Source organism: Microchirus variegatus, assembly GCF_963457635.1.
Source record: "Microchirus variegatus genome assembly, chromosome: 3".
NCBI lineage: Eukaryota > Metazoa > Chordata > Actinopteri > Pleuronectiformes > Soleidae > Microchirus > Microchirus variegatus.
In genome coordinates, this window is record NC_139804.1 from 23,687,348 (window position 1) to 23,702,822 (window position 15,475).

At 40.6% G+C, this 15,475-nt stretch overlaps 1 protein-coding gene across 1 annotated transcript in view; it reads left to right on the top strand.

The window, feature by feature from the left end:
- Nucleotides 1-15,475, top strand: part of kirrel3b (kirre like nephrin family adhesion molecule 3b) — a gene marked incomplete at both ends in the record, with an annotated part of 146,478 nt that overhangs the window by 81,126 nt on the left and 49,877 nt on the right. The window contains 2 exons of the mRNA XM_083886793.1: nt 4,374-4,523; nt 9,785-9,934. Coding sequence (XP_083742919.1) covers nt 4,374-4,523; nt 9,785-9,934 — 300 coding nt within the window. The remainder of the gene's footprint in view (nt 1-4,373; nt 4,524-9,784; nt 9,935-15,475) is intronic.

Consider the following 15,475-nt stretch of genomic DNA (forward strand, 5'->3'; position numbering starts at 1 on the left):
ATTGCTAGGCTGCCAATGTGGGATTGGATTTTTGTGCTCATGAAGTTACTCGTGCAACAAAGGCCAAGTTTCTTTGAGCGGTAGACCATCATTCCACATCACATTTAATGTTAAAAGCTTGACGAAAGCAGGTTAGAGAAGTTTGAAGCATGTGAATTCCCACCATTGTGGTGAATACCTGCTTCCTTTTCTGAAAACACCGGAGGCAAATTCTGTTGGAATGATTTGACTCTCTGAAGATGTTGTACGTACACCATAGGCTAAATATTTTGAATGGGCAATTATTTATTTATTAAATGGGAATTGTTAGATATCAGCATATACGGTATACATATGGGTATGTTTAGACAACTGTAAACACAAGCTTGTTGTTTTTACTTATTACACTGCTCCAGACCAAACTCAGACTCTGTGTAATAAGGTGTGCGGGCATCGCGGGACAGAATTGATCAATTTTTGTTACCAATCTGCTGAGAAAGTCTCTGCTTCCACTTCTACTTTTGGCTCCTCCCTTTTAGGCCTGGTCACAGCGGAGCATTTGTCCGTATATTGTATTTGGCACAGTTTTTACGCCGGATGCCAATGTGCTGAGACAGTCTATTAAAAAAAAAAAAATGGAAGAAAAGAAAAAGAAGGAGATAACTTTGTTCAAGTTCTATTCATTGTTCAGATTTGGCTGTTGCAGACTGAGAAATCCCAGGGGACTGACGGTTGTTTCTAGCGATGGACAAAAGGTGTTTGCAGCTCTGTGGCCTCACGTTAACAAAAACAATCTCTGAAGTCAAAGAGCATGTATGTTGCCGCAATTTGCAACGTCTATTTTGTTGATTATTTTGTCATTTGTTTATGCGTTTATTTTTAAGCAGGCATCAATCTCATTAGGATGTTTAATAGAGCATTGTTAACATGGATTTACAGCTCTGCAGGCACCTCCGCCCTGGTCGTTGTTCCTGTCGGTGATGCAGTCTGCAAAATAATGTACTTGATTCTTAATTGGGCTTTTCCGTTATTTCATGATAAGTCAAGGGACAAGGGTTGTCCTCATTTGCATGTCAGGCCTTTCAGATAATAAAGAAGCAGAAGAATAGGTTAGGGAGCTTTTTTTTTCGTGGTGCTCAGGAAAGGATAAATCTGGCAGATGTGAGAGATTTATTCCATGTCGAGCCGCCTTGATTTAACCCGCAGCCTTCTCACACACTTCACCTCCATCCCTACACTGCTGTGTTATTAAGACTTAGCCAAGCTTTAAATTGTATGACAGAGGTCACGTTTTTTTAACTGCTGAAGTGACAAGTACAAGCTGGTGTCACTTTAAGGTTATACTCACTGCCAGGAACCGTAGCACGAGCACCAGCTTCTCAGACCAAAACTTGGTTAGTTGGCCACACCTTCTGATCTCATCTTCTGTTTCCTTTCCTTTATAGCTTATGAGTGTTGTGCAGCTCATGAGTAAAAAAAAAAAAAAAAGAAGGAAAAAAAAAAAATCTAGCTCGCTGCCATGTAGATTGCTTAAATAGATTTGTTGTGTCTCATCTCCAGGCTGATAATCCTGTCAGTGTCTGAGCTCTGTGTGAGTCACTTTGATAAATGTGTGTTTTTAAAACTTTTTCGAGCAGTACACTCTCAGCGGGCCTGCTGGCAGCAAAGGACTATAGTTATTGGCCAGCCATGGTAGTGATTTTTGTTTTAACAGCACCATGGTGGTCCAGACTGTGATGTACAGAAACGTACTGTTTGTGTGTGAGCTCCATCTCAAAATGGAAAAGAGACAAAATTTAGCATGTAGACCCAAGTGTCGTGCTAAAGTCCAATCACAGCTGGAGGTATCACACATTTGAACAATTTAACACATTTTCCATCCAAATCCAAATGTGTCTGTATTTCTATCAGCTACTGTAAAGCTAATATTGGGAGGCATTTCACTGAGATTTGACCGCAAAGGAGTAACAAATAAAGAGCACCGATAGCTGCTGATATGTGATAACATTTTGTTGCTGCTTCGGTTTATTATCGTAGTAATAGTTGTGTCCGGCACCAAGTGGTGGAATGTTGTGGTTTCTTCATCAGAACCACACGTTAGTCCTTTCACCTGCTGTTTATGCGATTCCCGTTGTTTTTACAGAGCCGTCATCTACCTCAACTCAGATTACCTCCCTCAAGTGTAAAAACTCTGATGCAGTATTTTCAAGACTTTTTTTTCTCCTGTGTTTCCAAAAGCCTGTGTTAATGCACAAATTGAAAAACATGCTCATGGAAAGCCGCCTATAGGCAGATTGTAGGGAGCATCCATCCACGTGTGCTGCCAACACGGAGAAAGATCCCTCAGCCAATTACAGCACAGACCAAACTGTTTGATATCAGTCATGATTGTGCAGATACAAGATCCCCTGGCGTTTGCAGTGTTTCCCCCAGAGCATGTCAGGAGATCTGTTGAGCTGCTGTCTATATGTTAGCGTGCTTCATCTGCTTCCTGACTGGAGAGCAGAGTACAGCTCAGATAAGCTCCTCACATGGGAACACAGTCAGGGCTGAACAAAGCTGTCTCGATGTGAAGGGGAATAAATGCAGGGAGATAGAGTCTCACCTCAGCAGCACCAGGCACAGTATACATCACGCACCTTTACAACAGGCCTGTTCAGCCAGGAGACCTGTTGAGTCTCAGCATGAGTAAAAAGCCCACAGTGGTGTGTGCTCTGAAGTACACAGATGTTGCTTTAGTAGTAGATGTGGCTGTGCTGCTTGGCTTTAACCTTCTATGCGTCACAAGGATTTCAGTTCAGTTCCCCCGCCGAAAAAATGACTTGTGGAGATTCTGCTGGCTTTTTCCAACTTAATTAAAACCAATTTCCTGTATGACAACCGTGTTTGCTCTGGTGTGCTTTGAAATCATACAACAAAGCCAATCAGATTCCCTGTCTTCAGTAGAAAAAGTAATTTCATATGAATATGAAACTACAGAGAACTACCATAGACACAGTGACAGCGATTTGATCCAAAGATGTGAAATAAAAATGTGTTTTCGTGTCGCTGTCTGCTTATTGTAATTCACTGTGTTATTATTCCATCAGCTTTTGATTAGGCCACGAAATGTGTGTGAGGCCAACATAAAAGGAGTATGAATCTGTGTGTGTGTGTGTGTGTGTGTGTTTGCGCTACTACACATATCAGACAGAGGGAGAAATATTACATTGTGTAATTACTTCACAAATAAATGCATGAACAAGCATTTGTGACCAAAAATGTCTCAATAAAAGAAGGACACTTTTAAACCTTTGCTGCAATCCCTGCTCTCAAAACAGGCCGTTTGAATGCTTGTGCACGCTTGACTACATGCATGTGTATGTGTGTTGCATTTGTTTTGCATCCTTCATTGACAGGCATCTTGCCAGTTTCTAGCTGCACATCAATACCACTTTGTACCCTCCATTGTGATCCACCGAAGTGACCCCTCACCCCCCCCCCCCCTCCCCACTCTACCCCTCCCCATTAACACACCCTCTGTCTCTAATGGAGTGCACTGCACACCACTTTCTGCCTGAACACACAGGAGAGCAGTGCGGCTAATAACAGTTGCGCAGTTGGAATACATGGGTGTGAACTTGACTTAATGTATGCCACTGGAGCCGTGTTGGCAGACGAGGCTGTGTTATCTGCTGTGGCATGTACGGGCCCAGCCCATCTGCACAGTGACATCCTTCATAAATGAACCAAGCTGAGTCGTGACTGCTGTCTCTGAGCCTGCTATTCAGTCCTGGTGCTTTGACACCTCTAATGCATGTATGGTTACCTTGTATCTGTATCATGAGCAGAATAAAAAGAATGGCACATTTGCCGTCTCCCTTCAGGGTTTCATCAGCGCGGGTTTGACAAGATGTTTGAGTAAAATTGAGGGAAATGGGCACAGGTGAGGGCTTTATTTCAAACATGTGGACATAATACAATAGCAAGAGGGTAGAATACAATCAAATTTGTAAACAAAAAAGAAACAACATGTCCGAAATGGGGCAATGATGTAAACTTTCCCAACTTCGCACATTGTTTCCCGTCTCTTCTGTGGCTTTTCACACAGTCCAATAATACCCCTGATCCTATACAGTTTATTGATTTATATGTCATGATCAATTGTGTCGAAGGCTTTTTAAGATCTATGAATATTCCTACTACATACTTTATATGATGGATCGCGTTTGTAATTTACTCTATGGAATTAGTTAATGGCAGTGTTGTTGAACTGTTTGATCTGAATCAGTATTGACTGCCAGACAGTAATTGTACTTGTATGTACTTTCTGTGTGTGTTTTCCACTCATTCTCCTTCCTGATCTTGGATTTGGAACTTTGTTCTAACTTTTATCTTCCTGATTTATTCCTAAGGGGCGGAGGCCGTGTTTGCCCAGCAGCCACAGGACCTGGTGGTGGTGGCAGGCCACCCTGTGACGTTACCATGCACTATCCCCGGTTACCATGGCGTTGTTCTGTGGATCAAAGACGGCCTAGCACTTGGAGTTGGCAGAGATCTCTCTGGTAAGAGGCAGCATTTATCCCCTTGTCATCCTGCATTTCTCCATCTTTCTTTGTTTTCTTTAATTACACTCTGTAATTTACAGTAACTGTCATATTCAGATGGCCGCTTTTTGTCATCCAAAGCCTTCTCATGTCAGCATCTGACCCTCTGCCAAATATATCACTTCATTGACAGATCAAAGGACCCTCATAACAGTGTGCTACAAAGAGCACTATTAGATCACAAGTGTTGTAATTATAGCATTCAATTCAAAGAACATTCATTTCTGTTTTTCTGTGAAATGCAGCACAAAATTCTGTATACCTTGTGTTTGGCAGAGAATGAGAACGGAATGTTAAATCTTAAGTGCCTTTGGTCTTTCTCTGGTGCTTCAGGCCACCAAATGGCTTTTTGAAGATCCTCTAATTACATTGCACGTCATGTGTAATTGCTTTAATTGTTTAATTTGGAGCAAAAGTACTGCACTGTCAACAGATTGTGTGTTCATGACCTTGAGACATTTCAAGGAAACACACCAGTCTGCTAAAATATACATTTCACACATTTTGAATCACTGAGGAAATCTATAAAAAGCATAGTATTTCCTCACCATATTAAAATTATCTTTAAATTAAAACAGAGATCACATTCAGTCTTTGCACAATACACTATAGGATGCGTGGTGTGGAGTTTACTAATTTGATTCACACACATTACCTCTCTATAAACCTGCCATGAAGGGCACAATGTCCCAGTATCCAACTGCAGCCATTTTTTTAAACCACAAAAGTCTCTGATGAGAAGGAATGATTAAATATGTATTCCACAAGACTGAGGGTCTTCAAACAACTGACCTTTACCAAACACTCATATGGGGCCTATGTCACTTCCCTATTCCTGATGTGGTCTGTAATTAAACCTGGGTGGCTGACAGAGCCCCGGTAAAGCCATCCTATTCCCTTTTCAAGTCCTTATCTCGCCCAGGGGAGGCTGAGAGGTTGCCGTAAACAATGGTCCAGCAGTCTTCCAGTCTCCTTTGGAGACAGACAGAAAGGGGAGTACTTGTTTGTGACAGAGAGAATGGAAGATAGAGCACAATTTTATTCAGGGTCAGACTGACCCTAGAGTTTATTTTATCCTCTTGTGTTTTATTAATTTAACAAGACAATATGAAATCTCAATTCAACAAATAGAGAAGTGTTTGGATTACTGAACGGAACTGAAGTAGATCAAGCTTTAATAGCACATACACAGTGTGTTAGTTTAATTTGTGTTAGACAGAATACAATAATCCTGCTACTGCCCATCTCAACAAGCAGGTGCAGGATGTTGAGTCAAAGGGATCTTCATCTTTCTCTCTTAAATGTTAAGCAAATCCTCAGGGTGTTTACTTTTTCTTATATGAGGAGGAATATCTGCCTGCCAGGTAGCTAAAATCAACAACATGATACGGACAGGGGCTGAGTGCCTTCTACTGAGATGGATGGCACTTTTTTTCAAAATAAAGTGCCCCACAGCTGTCCTTTTATCACTCCTGCCTACATAAACAAGCAATGCATGTGGCAGTCAAAGAGTGACGGTACATCCACTGCAAGATGTACACATTGAAAGGAAAGTGGCAGCTGTATACATGAAAAGTGCAACGAATCGAATGTTGCATGGAGTATTTCAATGAAATAGGTCTGCTCGACTATTCATAGAAAGAAGCTTGTGTCGGCAACCGCTTGCTCCGTCTGGGACCTGTTTTCATTCACGGGGAGCAGTGATTAAGCCGAGAGAACACTTTTCACCATTCAGCACAAGAAATCACAGCACAAAAGCCAATGATTCCTATCTGTCCCTGAATTTCTTATTCAATCTCTTTTGTGTCACACTTCCCCCGCTCTAATTAAAGAAAAGTAAAATAGCCCCACAACAGCTCAGAATGCCCAAATCATTTTCATGAATATGCATCGCGAGAGGATGTATCTACCATGCATATGAGAGGGTGGTGACGACAAACAAAACAGCAATAGGTAAATTGTCCTGGTGCACAGACCCAGATGAGGGGAAAATAGTTTGTTTACATTATGTCACGCACTTAGCATATGGCAAATGAGCTCTTGAGAAGGGAAGCTGACAATTACACACGTCAGTCTCGTCAGTCTCATGAGAGTAAATTGAACCCTGATCACCTGTTCACAGATGCAGCTAACCTGTTCCTATCCCCTGGTGGGTACACGGTGTGAAACATGTTCTACTTGAATGCTGTAAATCACTAGGCCACACCTCAAGTCTGTGTATGCTCGCTTGCACACACACACACACACACACACACATGCGCAAACACAATTGATCCAGCCTCAAGACAAATCCATTCCCTACCGATGGATTCATTAGTCCTTAATGGGCCTATTTTACATTGTTTGCTTTGGGTAACACATTGTGCCTCTGAATTTCACTGGGATCTAAGATCAATGGCCCTCTCCAGGTGTGCATCACATGTGCACAAGTGATCAGTCTTCATGTGTTCCATTATAACTTCTGTCGTTTTGACATAATGCAGGATCAAGGTGTGCATTAAGGTGACAAACCTATTACAGTGTGTTTACTTTCTTTGCAAATGAGGTTATAACATTCGTATCATTTACTATCTGCCACAAATGCAAATGACTTCTTTGTGGATTGAGCTGAAGCTGGAACCGAGCCATATCCTTGTATGGTGAAATTATCCTTTGATTGCCAGAGGGTCAGGTGAGGTAATTGGCCATATCCTCTGTTTGTGGAACGCTTTATACCGTCTTCTATTTTACAATTAGACAATGAAAATAAAAGTGTATTTGAAATAAATTCTGAGGCTCACATTCTAACGGCGAGCTAGGTGGAGTCAAATCAAGGTCATATCAGTCAGAATGTGCAATGATCATTACCCCTGTGGACCTCAAGAGCATTATTGCTTTAAATCTCCTCAATGAACATAAAATTGAAGCAAAATGGTTTTCTGAGTGACCTTGTGCACATAATGATGTATCCTCTATTTTAGGCAGCATTCTGAGCATGAGCACACAGAAAGCTCTTTTTCAGTTAGTGGCTGTTAATATTAATAATGGAAGCTTTTAGTTGTGACCAGCTCTCTATTAACCCTGATACATTTACAACCTGTCTTACCGAAGCGTGTATGACACAATGCAGTGAGTGAATTCAAAGGCAGGAGACATTGTGCAACCTTGGTGACCGGTTTTCACACAAAACATCTGGTAGAGTTTATATCCTTACTCATTTAGTGTTCCCCAGTTTGTCCTTTTGTAAGGTGTGATATTTATGTTTGGTTTGATAATCTGTCCTTTGTCCTCCCTCTGCAAAGACACACCTGTAAGAGTGTTTTAATCTGCTGTAACTCATTATAAAATGGCCGCACTTTCTTAATTTGTAAAGCAAGTGGATTCAATAGTCTATATTTGTACTTTTAGTATAATGTGTTTGTGTTTTTTTAGCCATTAGTGCAGTGCCCATAGGAAGTATGTATTCCTATAGTGGGAGCTAAAGAAGATTTTTCAGTTATGGTAAGGAACGTAAAGGCTAACATAATACAAACACTGTGCAACCTCATTAGGCGTGACTGTCAGCCACGCTTAGCATTAGCGTAGCTGCTATGCTAATGCTAATTGAAAATGAAAACATTTGCGTTGTGCCTAATGAGGTTGCACAGTGTTTGTATTATGTTAGCCCTACGCTAATGCTAATCGTAGCCTCGCTAGCTTACCTTTGGAAACAGGTTTGCCAAGTTCGCAGCAAAGTAATAGCATGCTAATGCAAAATTAAATTTGTGCTCGCATATTGGTGAATGGACACCTCGTCGTTTCAGTATAACCATGTTCTATGGTGAACTGTGTGAAAATGTCTCACCCACTGTGAGGGCAGCCTCTTCACTCGCACCTCCTCGCTCCAGACAGCGCAGCTGCTGCTGATGAGCTGCTGCCTGCCTGGTGTAGCGTGATAAATCAGTGAAAATTAAAATTCCTCCACAAAATTTGAAAATCAAGAATGCACACCATCGGGCCATACTCCTAAGTCTTAGGGCAATCTGACTTACGGTCAGCGAGATATGCCTGTCACAGTCAGACAGACATACAGACAGACAGACAGATGCAACTTGCTTTATAGTAGATAAATGGACATATTCATGGTATAGGCTGCCCAGTTTGTGTGTTCCTTTTGAGCACTGAAATACATAACCAGCCTGTAAAACCTTTACAGTGAAATACTGAAATGTTCAGGGATCTCTGAAGTGAACATGAGTCATTGGCTAGCTGTTACTGAGAAATCAATATTTTACTCTCCAACATTTGTTGGCATGGACGAACGGTTGGATGGGTACTGATGGACTTTTTTTAGGAAAGGAAATGACAAGTGTGTGAGTCTAAAGAAAGAAGTTTCATTTCAGAGAGCACAAAATTGGAGTGGAGGCTTGGTCTTGTTCTGCTGTAAAATTCCATAGCTTCATCACCGATCAATTACTTTAAAGACCACTGAAGGGGAAAGCAATTATTGTCTTAAAATATGTAAAAACTTTTGGAGTGCAATTTTTACAGCAGACGTCTCGTTTTTTTTTTTTCCTACATACAATATCTCCAATAATTACAAAGATGGAGTGAGAGAAAAAGAAAACGGATCTTCTGAGACGAGCAATTCCACAAGCATGAAAAACACTCCATAAAGTGTTCCAGTCAAACACGTTCCTTTTTTTTTTCCCTGCTTATTTGCCCCATAGGAGAGATGCTCTCCTTGACACACTTGCAGTGCATATTTTAATGATAGTTAAGGGGATATTTTTAAAAACATCTCACTTGACTTGTGTGAAATATCCACGTCTCCAGGATATTGCTATGCTTTCGTGCATTATTAAACTATAAATCATTTCACAGAGCAATGCTGAAACAACCTCAGACTCAGGCTTTTCCTGTTTACGGTTGCACGAAAACATCAGTCACCAGGATGTGGCAATCTTCATGGCATCTCATTTACATCACCAGGAGTCCTATAAAAACATGTATGAAAATGTATTTAGAGTAAAGTAACACACTGTGAATTTTAGCAATATATTCATCTATTGAATAATCTGCAAATCATCCTTGTGTCACAAGAAAATGTCAAACTGTCTTATATAAAATATAATTTTGCCTTTTTTCTTCGTTAATGTGAAGCTTTGAAATGACGACTTTACCTTCTTTTCTTTTTTTTCAAATGCATAGGATTTAGATTTTGAAGGGGATTAAACTCAACAAACGTGTCTGTGTTGCAGGCTATCCTCGTTACACAGTGATTGGTGACCACGGTTCAGGGGAGCATCATCTGCAAATCCAGCGTGTCGAGCTGATGGATGACGCTGTGTTTGAGTGCCAGGCTGTCCAGGCTGCCATGAGGTCCCGTCCCGCTCGTCTCACTGTGCTCGGTGAGAACAAAATAAAAAAGACACACAAAGCACCACTGCACTGGCACCGTGCACCTCCAGACCCTTGGGTTCAATGCAACTCATCGTGAAGGCTTCACTGGCTTCTCACTCACTCCATTTTCTTTCATATTTCATTTCACTTCTGAAGTGCTTCAGTGGGTTTGAAGGGCAAAACAACAAAATAAGATCACAGAGTCCGTCTCATTACTTTCCTCCATATATTTGTTGTATAAAATCATTGTTATTCAATGCACTCTTAATCCAAAACACCAGACAAGAAGTACTCAAGAGTACTCAAGCTCAAGGGGCTCGAACAAACAAAATAATGCATGACAATTTTCTTTTTCTTCCTTGTACACTTGTATGGTAACAGATGAATACCACATGCCTTCTACCCTAAAAGAGTTTCCACAGTGAATCTTGAGACCATAGGATCTAGTTTGTATGAAAAATGTTTTTAATTTGGCAGACGGTGTAGATACGACAGTGGCAGCCTCCGTTTTCATGAATACTGTAAGCTTGACATTACATTATAGGCTTGTAATTCATTTTTATTGGGTTATCATTCAGCTTTGATATTTATGCTCCTCTCGCATACGAGAGTGCAATCACATCTCACTTTTGGTTCCTTCAAGGTTATTGTTGCCTTTCTCCGGGTTGCCTCTCACAGCTGGAACGACAACTGAAATCAGTGACAAAGTAAAGGAGACAAAAGGAGAAGGAATAAGGCGAAAAGGGGGCTTGCAAAGATGGAGGCGGGAGGGCGGGGGAGGGGGGGGGGGGTCTGCCATGTGGTATCTTCGCCACAAGCGACTGGTCCGCCTTATTGATCCAGCCTAATGAAAAGTGAAACTAACGATTTGTAGGGGAGAAGGCAGCAGGAGAAAAGGGTAGAAGACAAATTGCAGCATAACATTTCTCTGGCTACCAAGCCTTCCTGAAAATGGATATGAGTGAGTAATTATGGACACTTCCACAGAGAGCTAAACATGTGTGTTACAGCAACTGTGGATATTTCCATACATCTTCACATCTCTTGTAACTCCTTGGTCAAAAACCTTGCCAGTCCACTCTTTATGGCAGGAATAGAAGTTAAAGATAAGAGACCCATTTGGCCCATTGTCCTTGGATTTGAATCTCAAAAAAAATAAAAAAAATAAAATAAAATCACATATCCTGACGATAACGCCCTTAACCTTTTCAGTACAAACAGGAGTTTTCATCGGTGTGCGACTGCCATTTCATTTGAAAACATTCCAGTGTGAGCTGCTTCCATACACAGGGGATGCAAGTAACTCATGGGTTTTATTTCAATCCCCTAGTGAATGTGCTTTCTTAATTTGGCAAACCCTGCACTGACTACTCAAAATAATTAAAGCAAAGGAACAAACTTGACTTTGCACTGCAAGTGACAGCAGCAAAGCAGTCGTTGGCACTACTGTATTTAAATAAGTAATCAGCTATTTTTTTTTTTATTTTTTTTTTAAAGGAAAGGAAAGGCTTTTATTAGGCAAAATGAGTGTGAGAGAGTTTATCATTCCCCCCAATGAGCCTGAATAGGAGGTGTTTGTTTAATCCTGTGCCGAGCCAGCGGACTCCTGACTGCACCTCCAGGTAGAAATCCAGGCTGACAAACACACAAGGTAATGGAGGAAATATATGCAAGGCCTGTGTCACTGCAAACTTCAAGCTGTCAATTACTTGCCAGCGGTGACAGAGTGTGTCTTTTGACTTGGAAGACAGCTACAGACCCACACACCTCTGCGTGCACACACACACACACACACATATAGGCATTATACACAATAAGCTTAGACACACACACCCACACCCTCCGTGTCCACACACACACACACACACACACACACACACAGCCTCCCTTCTCCAAGCTGACAGCAGAATAAATCTAAAACTCTCTCCTCCATCTTTCATAAGTCAATATCAGCCCAAACTCCTCCATGTGCCATATCAGAGAGGGGCTTCTCTCCTCTTGACTTGGATAAGCTCGAGAATAACATAACACAAATATTTCTTAACACAGAGGGAAAAACCTTTATCGCTGCCAAAGGGGAAAAAAAAAGCCATTTTTTTCCATTTACTTGCTTTTCTTGCGATTGACCTATTCAGCTTGTCCTTGTAAAGTAAATTTACAAGTATTTAATGAGTAGCAAGAGCCATTTTTACTTGTTTTACTGTCACAAATGCTACATTATCAAGGGAAAACACTTAGATACAAAACTAACAGTGATTTTAACCCACGTGAGCGTTTGCATAGCTTACCCTCACATGCCAAAGGAGAATCAAGGTATTGTGAATTAGTTATGAAGCAAGCGAATCGAGGGTTTCAGGTCCAAAAAATACCCCTGAGGCTAATTATATCCCTAGCAGCAAGTTGGCACTGCTCCAGACCTTTGCTCTAATCTTTTTTTTTTTTTATATACCTTAGGTTGAGGACCAGTAGAACAAAGAGAAAGGAGGTTATCATTCTTTTATGAAGAGTCAGTCCTGTATTGAAATGTTGTGTCACTTACTGCCTTGGCAGTGTCACTTCAACACATCAGTCAACACAGATCAGAAATGCCTCATTTGCTCAGCTTAGTGTGTTTAAAGCACACACCATCAATTCAAAGTTTACAGAGAAGCTCTGTACGTGTGTAATCTCTGTTTAATTGTCTTGTTTTAGAAAAAAAAAAATTACTCTCCCTGTTTAAGGAACCCTGTGTTTTCATAGGTTGACTTTTTTTCAGTTTCAAACGTTGTAACTTCAATGCTGCAAAGGATAGGACAGAAAGTGTAGCACGAGCAAGGAAAGAGTGTGTCAAGCTTGATTTACTTTTTGACTTGTATTTTTTTTTCATAATTATTTCCTTCTCTGCTCAGTGTAAGGTCACAAGGGTCACACTGCAGGCCATGTTTTTGACATAAAGCAGAAGTTGGAGCAAATGAGGCAAAAATGTGAGTCTTCATTGGGGAAAATATTTCTATTTTCTGCAGATAAAAAGCCGTTTCTCTCTTTTGTCACTCTCTCGCTTTTGTCAAAGATGTAATTGCTGCCGGGAGATCACACACGATTTTCTTTATCCTTTCGTTTTGCTAAATATTTGACCCCACTTTATGTGATCTAACATTTCAGCCAGTCAGTTGTTAAAAAATAGATATACATGAAGAATGATAGGCATCAATGACAATGGGTAGAACATGATTGTGGTCCTCTGTGGTCGGATGCCGCACGTGTTGTTGTGAGGTATTTGTTTTTCCTTCCCGCGTTGTTAATGTTTTGGACCAGTGCTTCAACAACAATAATCATGTACACAAAAGCCCAAGGGTATCTTTTGTTAATGCTGCGTTCAATTGCCGTAGCTAAAGCAGCCATTTTTGTGGATAAGTCTAAATTTCTTATTTCTCAAGGATCATCCTGCCATTCTCTTAGTAATGGAAGTGAACATTGAGGGCATGGTTTCAAAAGGAAATTAAAACTGCAGCTAAGCAGCGGTGTGAACTACTGACTAATGATAGGTGTGTAGCAAGACATGCAGTTTGCAACTGTTGGTCATACTATTTATACAATGGTTATTATTGTTAGTTTTGTTGGGGGAAAGCTCATATTTTCTTTTGCATGCCTGTTCACTTGAACTATTATTATTATTGTTAATGACATTATTATTTGGGCATGCGGTAATTAATGTAAGTGGAGTGTCAGAGCTCTTTGTGTAACAGCTCAGCAGGGCTCCAGGTAACTTAAATTAATCTACTGTTGCAGGAGTGGTGGCTCATTAGCTTGCTGCTAATTAGAGCAGATTAAAAGTGTGTCTGTGTCAATAAGTACTTTGCGCGTGAGCCTGTTTTTTGTTCCCCTTTTTTTTATTGACTGTAATATAAATTAGCAATATCCACACCCGTCTTGCTGAGTGCTGTGGTGTATATACAGTACATACAAAGGTTTCAGGAAACTATATCTAAATTACAGTGCAGGCCTATAACAGGTTCACAGAGGGTGTCCAATGTATAGATAACCAATTTGTTTCATGCAAAATTAAATTTCTGTCTACTCTAGCATCTCAGGTGAAACGAAGGGAGAGACAGGATGTCCCAAACAGCAGCCATTTACAGAGAAAATTTGACTGAGGCGTGTATAATACAATGCCCTTTTCTGCCATTTTGTCTGAAACATGAGATATAATGATAACTACATCTAATGTATCAGAGAGTGTGTGTGTGTGTATGAACAGCTGCGTGATTATTTTGGACAGACTGTGTGTTCCCTGCTTTTTTTTTTTTTTGCCTCAGCACTTCAACAGAAGGAGGACAAATAATACAAATGCATCTGTGCGCTACAATATAACAGCACCAACTGTGTGCAGGTGTTGAGCTGATTTAAATTCATTCTGCATAGTGAAGTGAGGTTTGCCTCAGCTGACTGTTGCTGCTGTCAGAATCTGATGATTAGCGTTAAGAAATATCCCAAACCATCTGCATTTACCCATTACATTTATGCAGACACCTTTCCAAAGTGACTCAAAAGAGGGACAACACTTAACTGTGATATTAGATCTTGAAGAAATGACTAAGTACTAAAAGTGTCCAATAAGGCAAGGTATAGGAGATTAGGTAAGATGCACTAGAAAATACACACTAAGTGGTGGATTGGCATGTGTATGCATTAAATTTGTTAGGTAAGTGCTTTTGGCGGTGATTATTCTTCAAGAGGCTCTTGTAGAGAAGATATATAAAGATGCTCTGATATATTTTGGTGGTTCATTCAAGTTGAGGGAAAAAGTAAAAATAACTGTGACTGGACTGTGACGGGATTGCAATGGCAGACAATAGCTATGTTTACATGGACACAAGTAATAATGGGAACGAAAGCCTGATCGGAATAAAAAAATGTTATCTAAACATGCCAGTTTTGCCAATCGTGACTTCCTTGTTTGGTGCTATCACGTGTCTATTCCACATAGAAGTGATGTACTGAACTGAGGAACATGTTTCAAAAATAGAATAGCGAAAAGACTTCTCCTTCCAAATAATAAGACATTGTACATGTCAAAATAGTCCGTTCCGACGATAATGTGTACGCTCAATCCATGTGTACGCACACCACAATCAGGTGACTTAATTTTGCGTCCATGTAAACAATGGAATTGTAAATTCCGATTGGAAGGAATCCTTTCAGGATGACATATATATAGCTAATGTTCCATGGAAAATTGTAGTGGTTTAGATAGCTGTATGAATAGAGTTTAAATCACACCAAGTCCCTCCATAAGCATTTTAAAAATGAATTTGATTCTGACAGCCCTTGGTAGCCACTGGAGGTCAGGGGAGTGACAATGTGCCCTTTCAGACTGATTGAAGATGAGACACGTCTTCACATTCTGCAGCATCTGTACCTGCATGAAAGGACACCCAGCAGAAGGGCATTACATGACTTGTGCTAGAGTTACCAATGGCCTGATTCGTATAATGTATATTATAAGATGTATGTTTGTATGTTGCAAAGTGGTGCAACACCACACTGTTGTTCTGAGTTCACCAATAGAC